Source organism: Momordica charantia (assembly GCF_013281855.1).
Source record: "Momordica charantia cultivar OHB3-1 chromosome 2 unlocalized genomic scaffold, Mcharantia_2.0 BLBB01000002.1, whole genome shotgun sequence".
Taxonomy (NCBI): domain Eukaryota; kingdom Viridiplantae; phylum Streptophyta; class Magnoliopsida; order Cucurbitales; family Cucurbitaceae; genus Momordica; species Momordica charantia.
In genome coordinates, this window is record NW_028275160.1 from 342,426 (window position 1) to 358,281 (window position 15,856).

At 34.5% G+C, this 15,856-nt stretch overlaps 2 protein-coding genes across 2 annotated transcripts; one reads left to right on the plus strand and one right to left on the minus strand.

Moving 5' to 3' along the window:
- Positions 1 to 1,755: 1,755 nt before the first annotated feature.
- On the minus strand, positions 1,756 to 8,755 carry FUS12 (proteasome family protein). Its single transcript, XM_088121104.1, has 12 exons — positions 8,567 to 8,755; positions 8,046 to 8,138; positions 7,194 to 7,272; positions 6,480 to 6,720; positions 6,311 to 6,385; positions 6,069 to 6,203; positions 4,788 to 4,975; positions 3,059 to 3,127; positions 2,903 to 2,993; positions 2,643 to 2,777; positions 2,287 to 2,399; positions 1,756 to 2,211 (listed from the first exon to the last, which is right to left on the minus strand). Exons 1-12 carry the CDS (start codon positions 8,574 to 8,576, stop codon positions 2,121 to 2,123), a joined length of 1,320 nt encoding a protein of 439 aa, XP_087977230.1. The 5' UTR covers positions 8,577 to 8,755; the 3' UTR covers positions 1,756 to 2,120.
- Positions 8,756 to 10,464: 1,709 nt separating this feature from the next.
- On the plus strand, positions 10,465 to 13,232 carry LOC111021248 (calmodulin-7). The gene is made up of 2 exons (XM_022298132.2): positions 10,465 to 10,751; positions 12,534 to 13,232. Exons 1-2 carry the CDS (start codon positions 10,676 to 10,678, stop codon positions 12,905 to 12,907), a joined length of 450 nt encoding a protein of 149 aa, XP_022153824.1. The 5' UTR covers positions 10,465 to 10,675; the 3' UTR covers positions 12,908 to 13,232.
- The last annotated feature ends 2,624 nt before the right edge of the window (positions 13,233 to 15,856 follow it).

Sequence of the window (15,856 nt, forward strand, 5' to 3'; positions counted from 1 at the left end):
GATTTGAAAGACTCCATAAAATTACAATTAAAAATTCCTATTCGAAAACTAAATTTATACTTCAACCATTTATTGTTACGTACGATTTCAAGCATGCATCTAATCTCTCGAAGTAAAAGCACATGCCAAAGTTCTTTTTTTTCCCCTTTCTTTTCGTTTGGTTTATTTTCTAAAATAACTCTCATCCAATTTTCAAAACTGTTTTTTTTTTCTCTTTTTTTTTTTTGGCACTTCGAAAAAAGGCTTGTTTTCCCATTGATACAGCACGTGCAAGTCGGATCAAATTGTAAAATTTTTGGCCTTTTTTAGTCGAAATGTTTGAACAAACTTATAATATCACTCCTGCCACTTGCCAATTCCATTTTGATCTCTTATTATAAAGTTGTCCAAAGTTATTTACTTCATGTAAAAACTAAGCACACATCAACGCATGATATCTTACTGGACACTTTAAATTATATCATAAGTTTATCAACCTATACCAATAATTTAGAGTAAAAAGTGTCGTTAGTGAACCATCAATGATTAATAAGATTTAATCATAGTACATAAATTAGAAAAAGACAAAAACCCAACTTAACTCACCAAGTATAAAGGCGGAGATATATAATTTTACTTAAATATATATATATATATATATATATATATATATATATCAAACTAACCTAATTTTGCACCTTTGGGTGTTGGCGCAGTGGCAAGAGACTACATCTAAGATTCAGGTTCGAGCCCTTCTGCCAACACCCGAATGGTCTAAAAGCTTTTTAGGGAAGGAGATGGAGCTCTAAATTTGGACCAACCAAAGGGGCAAAAACTGAAAATCTAGGTTGGCAAAACGTATGAACAAATTGTGAATCCATAGGTAGAAAAGGACCCATGTCTCCAGCAACCATGTGGGTGACAACCGATAGCCTAATTTATCCATCTTAGGTTGCCATTTTCTTTTTTTTTTTCTTCTCCCATTAATTTTTAGTTCACAATTTTAGTTTGCCAAGTCGCATTTAAGTACTTCAACGTATGTCTTTGTCACATTCTTCATTGCATAGGTACCAAGTCCTCAAAAAATCTTGTAATAAATGACATATTCCATCTGGGGAAGCTACTATCTGAATAAAAATCAAGGTTTAACTAATATATATTGCTTCTCAAATCATTATTTTTTAGAAAAAATTATTTAACAAAAACTTGATATAGCACTCATTTGTTCATTTATGTGCTGAATAAGACATCTACATGAACAAGTATCTAAAAGTATAACTTATTAAAATATATTTATATTTTATGTTAAATAACTACTGAAAAAAAAAATCATTTTCATGTGAAGACTGAAGACCTAAAACAGACATCTCTAAAAATTTAAATTAAATCGAAATAAGAACAAATTTTGACCTCAAAAATCAACCACAAATACATACCCTCCGCCATTCTCCCTGTAATAAACAAGGACTCGAAAGCTATTTGAATCAGTCAGACCAAAAACTTGTGGCCCAAATTTCACATGATCAGGAACTGTGAATAAAAGTGATATTGGAAAATCACTCGAAAATTATCGTGGAATTTGTCATTTTAAAATAGTAGTGATTTTGAGATTAGTGAATGATCCTAATCACACTAAAATCACTCTCAAATATGCCCTAAGCTATTTTTTTTAGAGGGATTTTAAATCACTTCGATTTTGACAATGATAATACAAGGCGTTGCTCAAAGCATACTGATTCGCCCCCAGAGAAGCTCTGTACCAAGTTACGCAAGAGAAATCACAAAGTGTTGCTTTTATTTCATTTTATCTTTTCGAAGTCTTACAAGAATTTGATGCTCCTAGTTTTCACCAAGTCCTCAAATACCATGTAAAATCAAATAGTCTGTCCTCCAAGAACCTAAAAAAAAAAAAAAAAAAAAAAACTCGTGTCCTGTAAAATAGGTTTAATTTCCTATACATGACCTTACCTGGATAATTTTGGATGAAAATGTGACTGTTTCTAGGTAGCAGGGGACATCATCAGATACAGTGTCATTCACATTGTGCTTTAAAAACAGACGGGGCGTAGAATTTAACACACAAAAAATTAGAGACTCGCGAGACTCCTCAACACGACGTAAATAAAACAACAATTTGGGTATCAATATACTCGGTTGCTGACAGTTTGAAACAGGGATTTCAACTGGGTGTTCCATTTATCTACAGCAGTATACTTCTTCATTCCCTTTGACCTGCAGGGTTACCAATTACGCTTCATATTCCTAATTTTCTGCATCCTTTGAAGAAAATATCAACAAAGAACATACCTGTCACCGCGCTCCAAAAGCCGGTTTACTTGATCGATGTGACCATCAATGCGATTATCCAGGATTAGTGAAACTAATAATTGCTCAACATCTTTCTCCGGCACATTAAGCTCCTGGTAAGCATAAAATTTTATTATTAATAAATAATAATAATAATAACAAACCCTAGTTAGATTCTGTTTCCTTTCTTTTTTTTCTTTGGGTGGGGGATAAACATCATATTCACAGCCCCATACAGACGGAACCACACACGGCATTGTGCAAGTTTCAATCACACACCAGATATCAAGGAATGGTGAAGGCTGGTTTCTGAAAAGGAAAAGAGAAAAGACACAAACACAGAGCTAAAGATACACCTTTGATATGAATGGAATCCGAATTCTTGTGTAAGGCTTGATAAGTTTGAGCAACACTTGGGTTCTAACATTCTTCAACAAATCTTCAATGTAATTCCGAATGAATGGATCGTCCATTATTGTTTTTCTATTGCTCTGCCATTAAAGGAATATAAAAAATAAAAATAAAAGAGAGGAAGAAGGAAAACCGTGTCATCAAAGCTGAACCAGGGAGGGGGGAAGTAGAGCTGGAAAAACGCATACATCTATTTCCCAGTTACCTTGAGAATTTTCTCAAACTCAAGTATCTCATTCCTTTGGTATGCTGCAATAAGATTAGTCATTGCCAAAATCTCGGGGTCATTTTTATACCTGCAAACTATATATCAGGGGGAGAGCAAAAGAAACTTAAAGCAGAACTCATAGTTGAAACTTACGGCTTTGCCTCTTGACCGTCAAATGGATTGACCTCAGATTCCATCAGCATATTGGCCAAGACTAGATATCTGTGTTTTTTTTTTTTTTTTGTTGGGGAGGGGGGACATTAATTTAATAAAAGCTGAATAATAAGACGGTATAAGAGAAACATTTAAGATTGATGAGTTGAATAAGATCAATGATGGCGCCTTATTACTGAGACACAGCATGACACTACAAAATAATAAGAAAAAACTCTTTTGCCCCAGTTAAATTTCACTATTTTTTTTTTTAGGATAGACATGTAAGAGAAGATGAACATAGAGCAAATTATAGAGCAAGGGTTCTTCAACTAAGGCAACTCTATGGGCAAGTTTAAGTAACAGTGGAGATTTTAAAAGTTTTTCCTATGCCAAAAAATTTAAAAAAAAAAAAAAAAATCTCATCAAGCTGAATTGCATTAGTTATTAGATGCCAAGTCCTAATCCTTTGTATGTAAAACTTGAATTAAAAAAGAAATTTATAAATAATTCATCTCCTCAATGCTTCAGGTATAATCTACCGATTCTAAACCATCAGAGGGAAAAATCTTGTACCACTTCCCCATAAATCTAACATAGTTTATTTGTTTTCCTTTCTGCATCATAGCATGCCATCTACCCAAGTTTATAATAGAATGCAGGATAGTTTAAAGCAGCTGAAATTTACAACCTAGGTATAAGGACTATGAGATCCCATAAACTTCTAATGATAAGAACAGGCGCTGAACTCTTGAACTAAAAGTACCCCTGCTAGATATTATTAATAAGGAGATCGTTTGCTTTGTAGGCTGTTCTTTTATATATATATATATATATATATATATATTTTTTTTTTTTTTTTTTTTTTTTTTTTTTGACCAGCTTGCGCGTACCTCGGCTATTCACGGGCCAACCGCCTAACCCTACTACATTTGATTAACAAGGAAACTTGTAGGATTTAATATATATATATATATATATATATATATATTTTTTTTTTCTTTATTTTGATATCCGTGTGTCCGGACCAGCTTGCGCGTACCTCGGCTATTCACGGGCCAACCGCCTAACCCTACTACATTTGATTAACAAGGAAACTTGTAGGATATTAAATCCTAGGTAGGTTCCACCATGGTTTGAACTCAATCCCTCTAAATCTGAAAATCATAGGATATTAAATCCTAAGTAGGTGGCCACCATGATTTGAACCAAATCCCTCTAAGTCCTTTGCTATTTACATTGGCCCTCATTGACACTTCAGCCATCCCATGATGGTTTGTTCTTATATATATATATATATATATATATGAAACAAAAACAGCCTAAAAGTTGGGTAGAGGAAACCCCACTAAAGAAGCTAACAAGTAATAGTCCTTCCATCACTAATGATCCTGTAATTGCAAAAGAATTTAGGATGACTTGAACACCTCCACGACACCTTGTGCTTGACACCATTACAAAAAGAATCAAAAGAAGAATTCTTATCTTTGAAGATCCAATGGTTTTTAGCTGTAAGTTGTATTAACTATGAGTTTGTTGGAGTAATTAGTTGTATGACCTGTACATGAGTTGGTTACAAACCATTGTTTATTTAAAGAACCTGGTTTTCATGTATTTAGTGCTAGAGTTCAATATACAAATTTTATTAAATTAAGTTTTGGTTTAATTATGTCTGGCAGTAACACTAATAAGTGAGTAATGACAATAAGAAAACAGAAAGGAACCGTACTTCAGGCACTGGATCCGCCTTTGGTTCCCAGCTTCATCATAGTTCTTAAAAGCCTCAAAGAAATCAGTAGCTGCTTCTGGCCACTGACGCTCTGCCATATGCATCTTTCCTCCACACTCCCGAATTATTCCCATAATACGTGGATGGGGTATGGCTGACTTTATCGCAAGGGCTTTCTGGTATAATTGCTGCATCACAATAGCACAGACAAGGGGGGAATATTCAAGATAAAAAATAAGGCAATTATATATTAATATGGCCAAAGAAGGATTATATGGGAGTTCAACTAATCATCTGAGATAGAGAGAGATAGCATACCAAGACAAACAACAGTACAGATTATAGCAAGTTCAAAGATGAAAAGCTCTAGGACCCACCAAGAATTACTCACAATCTCAACCCTACTCTTACCAAATTGTAGAAAGAACAAAAGCAAAGGATACTCCGGAGAACAAGAAACCATCTAATCTCGGCCTGTTCCAAGCACAGTTAACAAAGGGGAAGATACTAAAAGAACCCAGATCCCATCTTATGTCATTCTCTTGGTGGTTTTTGTTTGAATGTCAGCCATTCTTCAATCCCTCTATCCAGGAGATGTCTCCTTGGGTGGATGTTCCAACATTATGCCAGGTCTTAACACAGAAGACAAGGTACAGGCATGAAGTCTTAACACCGAAGACAAGGTACAGGCATGAATCCTAATGCTTTTCCTTCTCCAAATAGTGTTTTCGGTGCAAGGAAAGAGAACAAACTGTTAACTGCTTGTTTCTTTTCTGCCGTACCCTCTCCCTTGGGCTTCTAACAAGCTGCTAAAAGAGACCTTTGTTTTGTCCGTGGCTTTCCCTGCTTAGTTTTATATGTCACCAAATTAAGAAAAAAAATTAAAGTTCTCTGGGTAAAGGCTATACTGTTGAAGCAACTATGGGAAATTTGGCTTCAGAGGAATAAAGTTTTAAAGTGGTGGAGAGTGACTCCAACTATGTGCGGGTGATCACTGTTTTTGTTTCCTCTTCTTGGAGATCTTTAATCATTTTGTTGTGATTAAAGTGATTGGAATAAGGCTTTCTGTTGGATTCTTGCCTTGTCCAGTTCACCATTTCAATGAAATTTTCCCATTGGAAAACCAAAAAAGAAAGGGGAGGAAGTAATCAATGAGCACTGCAATTCTTTTACTATGAAACAATCAGCAAGCCCTAAAATCAAGGAGGTGCTATCAACATATAATTACACCATATCATGTAACTACAAATGGAATGCACAAGAAATGACAGAAAATATTACCTTGAGCTTCTTGTTATTTTTAGTCTCAGTATACATTTGAATCTCGATTGCATATACCTCCAGAAGTTGGCTTCCTTTCTTTTGATCGTCTGTGCCATCTTCTCTTTGACAGGACTTATGGAGTTCCTTCAAAATCTAGAGGTGAAAAGAAATTTATTTGATCACTAAACATCCAAATAAGCATTAAACTGTTAAGGATTTTTTTTTTTTTTTTTTTTTGAGGGGGGTGTGGAGAAAGTTACCTTAATCATGCGACCATATTCACCAATATCAAACCAAATCTTGCAGAGTTTTAAATTTGTTTTGAACCAAAGCCTCTACACACCATCATAAGAGAGCAACAGGACATAAGGCATCTTGATTAAGGAATGCAAGAGATGGTAAAATTAGTCAGTAGAATCATTTTCTGACCTCATTCTTTGCCTCTTCAAGAGCCTTCAAGGTGGTTTGATAAAATTCTTGCAAGAGACCAAAGTTTTGACTTGCTGATCCAGATACAAAATCCATGATATTGTTTATGCATTTTTCACTATAATTACGGGTCACTGCTGATTTTATGTATGTAAGCATCACTCGATATGAATCCATCATTTCTTTATACCTCCCCAGTTTATAATAAAGCTTGACAGTTTGCTTCAGAGCCTTGAAGCCCCTGGCAAATACAAAAAATAAAAATAAAAATACAGTCACAAAAGCAGAGCTATTGGTAGAATAGAGAGAGAGAGAAACAGTAATTTCAATTTTCACATAAGTCGAGCATCATTGAATCTAACATCTTGAGGCTTTCAAACCAAGGCATCTGAGAGAAAATAATGAGCTAAAATAAGCTGTGGTGGAGTCATGTATTTCATCCAGAAATTAAAAAATCTAAAGTGCCACATTTTCTATTACAAAGAATCCCGAGCCATTTTCGATCCAGATCAACAAGAAATCAGGTTTCTTTTGATCCAAAGCCTTCCATTTTCAGAAAGTAGATAAATATGGTTCCTGATAAGTTAAACGGCAAACTTGTTTCGAAAATAAGTCCAAAATGAATGAGCGAAGCATAACTGGATAGTGAGCCTCCGTAGAATCCATTTCCATGAATCTAGCAAGCACAAACAAAGAAATCAATACCACACTTACCACTCTGCCTTCTCGGGTTCCATGCGTACCACCTCAGCAAACCCTGCAAGTGCTCCTTCGGAATCCGTTTCAACCAAACCTATTTGTGAAGAAATTAATAGGAGGTAACGATATAACAACTACCAGGAAAAAATAACTCGAAGTAATATAAAGATGAGGCAGTTAAAAGAAATACACATCACGTCTGTGCCTAAGATGGACAGAGAAAAAGATGTTCAAAAGCTCCAGAAGAAAACCAGAGAAGGGTTACATGGGTGTGAGAGCCACTTCTTTCATTCAAAGAAAATATTATAACTTAGATAATTGTATGAATCTAGGGTGCCACATCAATCCTGGCTTTTCAATACAAATAAAGAAATGGGTATCAGCCAAGTGAAGATGAATAGGAGAACAATGAAAGCCTAATAGCTTCCATTATATTTAAGAATTATTCACCGAACTCTGAATGTTAGTTTCTTTCAGTAAATGTATTAAGTGTTTCAGTGACTTTTTTAGCATTTGTCAGAAGTACTTCCTAGCAATATTGAGATTACTTTCCAGAAATTTGTATAAGCCAAATGGAGTGATATTCAAAACTCCCAAGGGATATTTTATCTTACTCTTCTCTATGTTTAAAAGAAGGGAGATAATAGTAGTGCAACAAACAGACAAACCAAACTCCCTGTTCTACATAACCAATGTGTCCACCAAAAAATCTCCAAAACATTGATTCTATGAAACTAGGCTTGAGCTGGAATTGGATCAAATAGCTATCTACACCATGAAAACAAGTATGACAAGAAATAATGTTTTTTTGATGCGCAAGACAGGAAAGAATGCGATTGCAAAGCTTCAAGACAGCATTCAAGGTACCTTTGGAGTTGTAGTATTGATTTTCAATATCAACGTCCTGCTCTTCAGGCTCCTCGTCCGAGTACTCAAAACCATAGTCCTCCATATCCGCATCTGCCATTACAGTTTCAGACACTATTATTTATTACATGAGCAAACTTTTTTCTTATCTGGGTGGTGTTTCAGAGAGAATAAATGAAGAAAAAACAACAAACAAGTGGAATGAAGATAAATTAATTATATTTGCAATTTGCATAAAAAAGGAACACGCGTCACCCCCGTCTAGGACGCAAGAAACCGAGATTCCATAGGAAGAAAGAGAGTATAACAATAATTTAAACCATAAATGATGCAAAGTTCTTCAACCCATTAATTATACTCGCAGAAACGAGCCAGATGAAACAAAGAAAAACGAAATGCAAGGCATTGTAAACACGCCGATTAGCAGGAAGTCGAAAAACTTCCTAAAACCCTAAGCACTGGTAGAATCCAATAAAATAACAAGAGAAACAGCGAACAAGAAGAGAGAGGAGAAGAAGGACCGGAACCCATGGTTGCGAGAGTGAATTGCAAAGTGGAAGGTGGAGGGCGGAGACGTTCGGTGGAAAGTGGCGACTACAGCGATCTAGTGAAGACGGACTTGGGGGATTTTCTCGAAATTAGCGTCTCCGTTCCGTTGCCCACTCACTCTCCCTCCGTTTGGATTTGGAAAACAGACGCCAGTTAGCACCTTCTGCAAAACTAGCCCCTTCCAGTAAAAAGAAAACTCTAGCTAATGCCACTGATCTCCGTGAAAAGACAATAATACCCTTTTAACCTTCATCTATGCTCACGTTAAATTACGGTTTATTCCCCAAATTTTAAACCAGTATTGTTTTTAGTATATTCAGCTAAGTTTATGTCGGTAATTTTAAGATTTAATTTAATAAATTACTCTACTTAAAATGTTGTATGATGTGAACGGTTGGTTTTGTAATGTTTATTTTTTTGCTTTTTTTGAAAGGGTTAATTTTGTATTTTTAAAGTCCTTAAATTTTATAAAGTATTTTATAAATTTTAAATTCTAAATTTTGTGTCCAATAATTTCTTTATTTGAAAAATATTTAATACGTGATCCATTAGACAAATATCATTAAATATACAAATCTACTAAATACATTTTGAATTTTAAATATTTAGACACAACATTCATAATATAGATAGATATGTCTATATTATGCACTTTTAAAAATGTATTAAACATTGTGTTTTAAAGAGGTAATTGTAAATATGACAAAAATATTTTGTAAAATTAGCAAAATAGCAACCACATCTAATTTTGTCAAATATGACACTTTTCATAAAAAATGAAGGTCCAATTTTTAAATGATAATTTACTCAAATGATATATATCTGCATTTGATATAATACAGTGTCTGTACAATATGTATGTGATATATATCTAATATGAGTGTCTCAATATTGCTAGGAAGTACTTCCGACAAAATAAGGATTTTAAAATTGTTTCTATGTTTGAAAATTTAAAAAATAGATGAAATCATCTTTTGAGATGTGTAGAAGATTTTAACTATGCAATTTCCATATTTTAAAGTTAGTATACCAAATTTATAATTCGACAAAAAATGCATGGAATATTGTACAGAATTTATAAAATATATATTTATATATTATATGCTGCATTTGTTTTTTTTTTTTTTTTTTTATGACAATGTATATCCTGATTCAACACATACTGGAACTGCAAACCTTTCTTAGATAACCTTTCTCCCCTCCTCTTTGATTTTTCCTTCCCTCTTTCTTTTTATGTCACTAATCTTGTTTCGCTTTATCTTTATCCATTTTTAGTCTCTCATATCTGTCTCCTCGTGTTCTTTTTTTTTTTTTTTTTTCTTTTCTGCTGTTTAATGTCGTTTCATTTATGTTGTTTAATCTCTTAGGCTTTTAGTTTATCCCTGTTTAACTAAAAGTACAAATTTGAAGGACTAAAATAGTATTACTGTTTCCAGTTTAAGATAGAAAATAAAATCACCATGGAAGTTTAAAAACAAAAAATATAATCTAAATTAACTATTACATCAATCTTAATTAATAGAGAAAGTGAGTTTTCTTATAAGTACAGCGAGAATTCACTAATCAATTTTAAGAATGGTAATAAATATGAATTATGCCTTGAATTGGCGGAATGAAAGTTCACAATCAAATTTTAGCATAGTTCAAATTGTCAAAATATGTCAAAATGAGCATGATTAAGTGGTAATTGGCATATCAATCAATTGATTGTAGATATATTTGTAATATTTATTGAGAAGGTGACATTTATGAAAATGGAAATGATAAGAATATGTTTGAGATGATAGATACTGAAAAGTTGCAGGAGAAATTGTTTTTGGAGAGAATGGAAGAATAAATGGTTAGTTAAAAGGAAAGAAAGAATAAAAGGGAAAAATGGCATAAAGGAGGGGGGGGGAGGGAGAGGGAAAGGGAAAATTATTACACGAGGACGAGCGAGAACCAGATGCCTCGCTTTTTGATTTTCCTATTTATATGCCCTTCGCTGGTTTTTACTATTCTGAGTCGCGCCTCGCCTCGCCTGGATCTCTCCTCTCTCTTTTTCATCCCTTCCCCCATTCCTCCTTCTGCACATCAATTCCATGGCTGACCAGCTCACCGACGATCAGATCTCCGAGTTCAAGGAGGCCTTCAGCTTGTTCGACAAGGACGGCGATGGTCTGCTTCTTTCAGATCCCTCTCCATTTCGCATCCCCCTTTCTTTCTTTTTCTTTGATTTCCACTTCCCCCGTTTTAGATCTGTTTACGTGCTCCTGGAATTATTATGCTATCTGCTTTGCTTGCCGTTGATTGATTTTTGTGTGGATTATATAATGTTTTCGTTTTTCTCGATGTGTTTTGGTTCCGTGTTCCTGGGTTTTCTCGATCTGTTTCGGTTATCTTGAAATGTGGATTACGGTGAACCTTCCGTGATTTGGAAGCTTGGTCAGCCTGGATGATGGCATGTCGATGTGATAGATTTCGTTTGAAGATGATTCTCAGCATTACCGTGCTTCGTCCGGAAGTGAAAATGAGAATAATCTCCTTGCAAATTGGATCGCTGCATTTTCTGCTTTTGACTTTTGAGGCGGTTTATGTTATAAGGAATAGTACATATCTCCCCGTGGCTTCGTTATATTGTGGGTCTGACTTGCTATTTTAGTATTTCTATTGTTTTATGTCTTTAAGTGTTTGTTTTATTAGGATCAGCTACAGTCCTCGTATTGGGCTGAATTTTAATGTATTGGATCATGTTCCCTGTCTACTGTTTAGTCAATATTAATTTATTTTATATGTTCCATTAAGTTGTAATCTCTCTCACCAACCGTTCGAAATCTACCCATGTAGTTTGTTTGTGTATCACACTCAATTCCAGTTTGAGTTGTTTAGCCTAGGTTAAATTGGACATACTTTGTTGATTTGTACGGGAACTGAATTGAACGCCTGAAAGTTCACGATGATCTTAGAAGAGGGTTTTCCAACATTTGCCACCATAGGAACATTGAGAGGACCAGTGATATTGGTCTTCTCCCACCAAGAAACAAGGAACAGAAACTGTAAGAGACAAAAGCAAGGTTTTCTTTTTTGGTACTCTGTCCACCGTATTAGAACCACCCAAACAGGCAATCCAAATGAAAATATTGTCTTCTCTTCGGCTCTTTGACTTCCAACAGGATTTAATACAGGTCTACTACATTAGGACAATTAAAAGTTGCTCTTACCAACGATTTGACTGAAAATTTACTAGATGAATCACACTTCGTCTAGATTCTTCTATCTTCTTTTGACACCCAAGACACTTCGTTCACTTAGGCCTCTAAACTCTCTACTTTCATGCTCAAGGAGATTTTCATCTTGCCAAGATTCTCAAAGATCTAGAATCCATGTCCCAAGCATGAAAAACCAAATACAATTCTCGTGTCACTGAAAAGAAGTGGGAAATTTCAACTGTAAAGGTCTACTACTCAACCACTTCCAAAACAGTACATCCTCCCATTTAGCCAAGGACTCCTACTACCTCTTCCCCTTGTTTCTTTTTAGTAACTAGGTTCATTGAATTCATTAATTATTATGATGTAATTGGTTGTTAATATATGTCAAGCTTTACACTGATTACATGGATTTGTATTTTGTTTGTTGTTTATTGTATTCTTTCTCTTGGCACTGAGATTGCGTTGGAAATTTCTTGAGAGTTGGTGGCTACATGTAAACCAAAATGTGTTTGAACGTCACTTGTGCTTTGAATAGAGTATCTAGACCTGTTGGCATTTGATAATATTGGGAGTTTTTGTTTACTACAAATTTAAGCCACATGCTTTGAACTTAATGTCGATCCCATGTTACTCCATACCCATAACCTTTGGATTTTCCCGTTAAAATGTTTATTGCTTCTTCTGAGGTAAGTCAGATGGTGAATCCTTCCTGTTCTTAATATTGATTACAATTTCCACTTATTTTTAGGCTGCATCACCACCAAGGAACTGGGGACTGTAATGCGGTCACTGGGCCAAAATCCAACTGAAGCTGAGCTCCAGGACATGATCAATGAAGTTGATGCCGATGGAAATGGAACTATCGACTTTCCGGAGTTTCTTAATCTGATGGCAAGAAAAATGAAGGACACTGATTCAGAGGAGGAGCTGAAGGAAGCTTTCCGCGTGTTTGATAAGGATCAGAATGGGTTCATTTCTGCAGCTGAGCTCCGGCATGTAATGACAAATCTTGGTGAGAAGCTGACCGATGAGGAAGTCGATGAAATGATCCGCGAGGCAGATGTGGATGGCGATGGGCAAATCAACTATGAGGAATTTGTCAAAGTCATGATGGCCAAGTGAGAACTAATCAACTGAAATCTTAACCTTAATCTGCTTAAAAATGAAGAGGGATATGGGCAGATAAGTTGATACGATTTGTTTTCCCATTTAGGATGTCTCCATTTTGATTTACATTTACTATCTATGTTTGTCTCTCTCGTTTTCATTATTTGCGGTACTGTTTTTCAGTATCCTGTTTCTGTTTCTTTGCTGCAATGCTTTCCTTCGTGTTGGTAGTCTCTTTAATCTTAATATTTCTTTCTCTCTATGATACTATGAACCTAGAACAATTGATTGATTGATTGAATCAGAAGATTTTGCTTGTGGGAAGTTAATTTTTCACTTACATTTTCGAGATCTAGATCCAATCCTTTTTATATACTAAACTGAAGTTGATTGCAAAGCTTGTATTTTCCAAAGTCTTTGAAATTTGTGCTTCTGGGAGAGGAATATAGAATTTACTACTACCTTACGTTTGAGATTCTTGAATATTTTATTCCTCAAAAGTTATTTTAAGTATTTCTTAAATCTAAAATGGCGAAAAAAACATTTACTTATCAATGATTCGATAAAAAGAAGAGAAGGGGGAAGAATTGAGATTGAGAAATAAATTTTATGTTTTAAAATTGAAGGGCTTGTGGGTAATATATTTGCATTTGTGTTGTCATTCATTTGGATAGACGGATGGAAGCGATGCGGCAAGAGATGATGAAGAGCAGGAAATTGCCGAAACAGTCCAATGATAGGAAAACACGTGGCTTCCTCAAGCGTCGCATCCACCATTGTTCTGTGCTCTAACTAACATATTCTTTCTTTCACTTTTTTGCTTCTCTTTTGCTTTCTATACATATTAATATTAATACCGCTCTTATAACCACACCATAATATTTGCTAAATTTCTCTTCCATAATCATACTGTAAAAATGCTCCTAATAAATGACTGCTCGCCTATAACAAACACAACACAAGAAGGTGACTTGTATATGGGTTCATAAACAGAGCAAAATAACCTATATAAATCATATAGGTTATATTTGAATTGCTCGTTGCAAAATTATGCTATATTTTGGACTTCCTTAAAGAGATGGTTGTCAAAAATAGAGATTTTTTGTTTTAATATAACGAGTTGTCAATTTTTCAACGATGGTGAGGACAAGAAATGATCTATTGGTAATAGGGGTGTTCAAAAAACCCGAACCGAACCCAACCTAATCCAACCCGTGGGTTCAATTAATCTCTGGTTTGGGTTGGGTTGTAAAATTCCCAATCCGACTGGGTTGGGTCGGGTCTCGGATTGGACCTTAAAAAACTCAGGTCAACCCGACCCAACCCAACATAGTTTTATATATATATATATATATATATATATTTAATTATAAATATATAATTATTTTTTTCCTTTAATCTCATCCCTATATTGATTTTAATCTCAGCCACCGCAGCCCACCGTCGTCGTCGCAGCAAAGGGAACAAACCGACAACCCGATCCGACCAAATCCGAAATATTTGGGTTGGCCATTAGACCCGTCGGTTTTCAAGTATGGCCAATCCAACTCGTGAATACCCCTAATAGGTAAGGAGCGAGGTATCTTTTATCTCACCACTTTTGAAAACAAGTATATTCCATTATCTTACTATTTTCCGTCAACCTGGAAATGGAGGATTCTGATTTGGGAATCTCTCGTGTCGGTGAAAGCAAGCCCAGATATCTGGGCTTACAAAAATGGTATTTCCAGTTTAATTATGAATTCTATTGTTGTTTTATTGTATAGGATTTTTTTATTATTACAAATTACTCAATTAAAAGTTGCGTTTTTATACAACTAAGTTTATCTATTAAAAAAGAAAATGCACTCAGCTCATCTAACGTGTTTGGCGCTCTCTTCAACATCTTTCATGGTCCGTTTAATTTATATACTTTTTTTAATAAAATTATGTGTAAAAGTTAAGATTTTAAAGTTTGTCTATTTTGCTGTTCTAAATTTTCAAAACTGAAAAATTATCTATATAGATGAATAATACTTCCGTATTAATTAGTCAATAAAAATCTTCTGCCAACCATCATGATGTTATTCACAATTAAGAGGGAGAAAAACATACAGGAGGAGAAAGGAGAGTTTTTTTTTAAAGAATAAATAGTTGTCAACCATTTCAGTAATAGTGAGTATTCCATACGGAGATGTTTATTCACAGACGACGTAAAGAGAGGAGGAATGAGGACAAACATTCTTCCCACACCTTTTATTCATTGACAACTGGTTTTGATAGATATCTAAATCAGTTGAACTATGCTCATAACTTTTATTTACTTTCACATATCTTTGATATCAAGAAAATAGAATCAAATTGTCAAACCGAGAATAGCTCAAGTGATTAAGGCATGTCATAAGTTCGAATCCCCACCCTCATATATTGTACTAAAAAAAATAGAATCAAATTTAAATAAATAGTATAATATACTTTTTGTCCCTCGATATGAAGATAGATTTCTATTTAGTCTTTTTTTTTAAATATTTTTATTCATATTAATGGAGAATGTGAACTAGAACGAAGTTGAGAATGATAAATCCATCTGAAAAAGCTCATCGAATTTGGCAGGAGAAGCAAAATCAAGAATTAGATGAGAAACTCGTGACCCAAAAACAGTACAGTGAAGTTGCCATATCCATATCCATAGCCATGGGATATAGTTTCCAAAATCAGCTATTTGGTTTTTCTTTTAAAAATAAAATAACCCACAAATGACACATCATATACAATAAATATATTAGTAAATGCCACATAATGCTTCAGATATGTCAGCATTTCGTTAGTAATGTTAATGAAAGTTTGACTATAATGACCTTTTAAAACTATTTTCTAAAGGCCGATCGATAACCGAAGTATCCGTTTCTAAGACTAAAAATGTATTTTACCTTTACAAAATTAAACTAGAACTATAATATTATATGTTTGTTATTATTTGTAGAT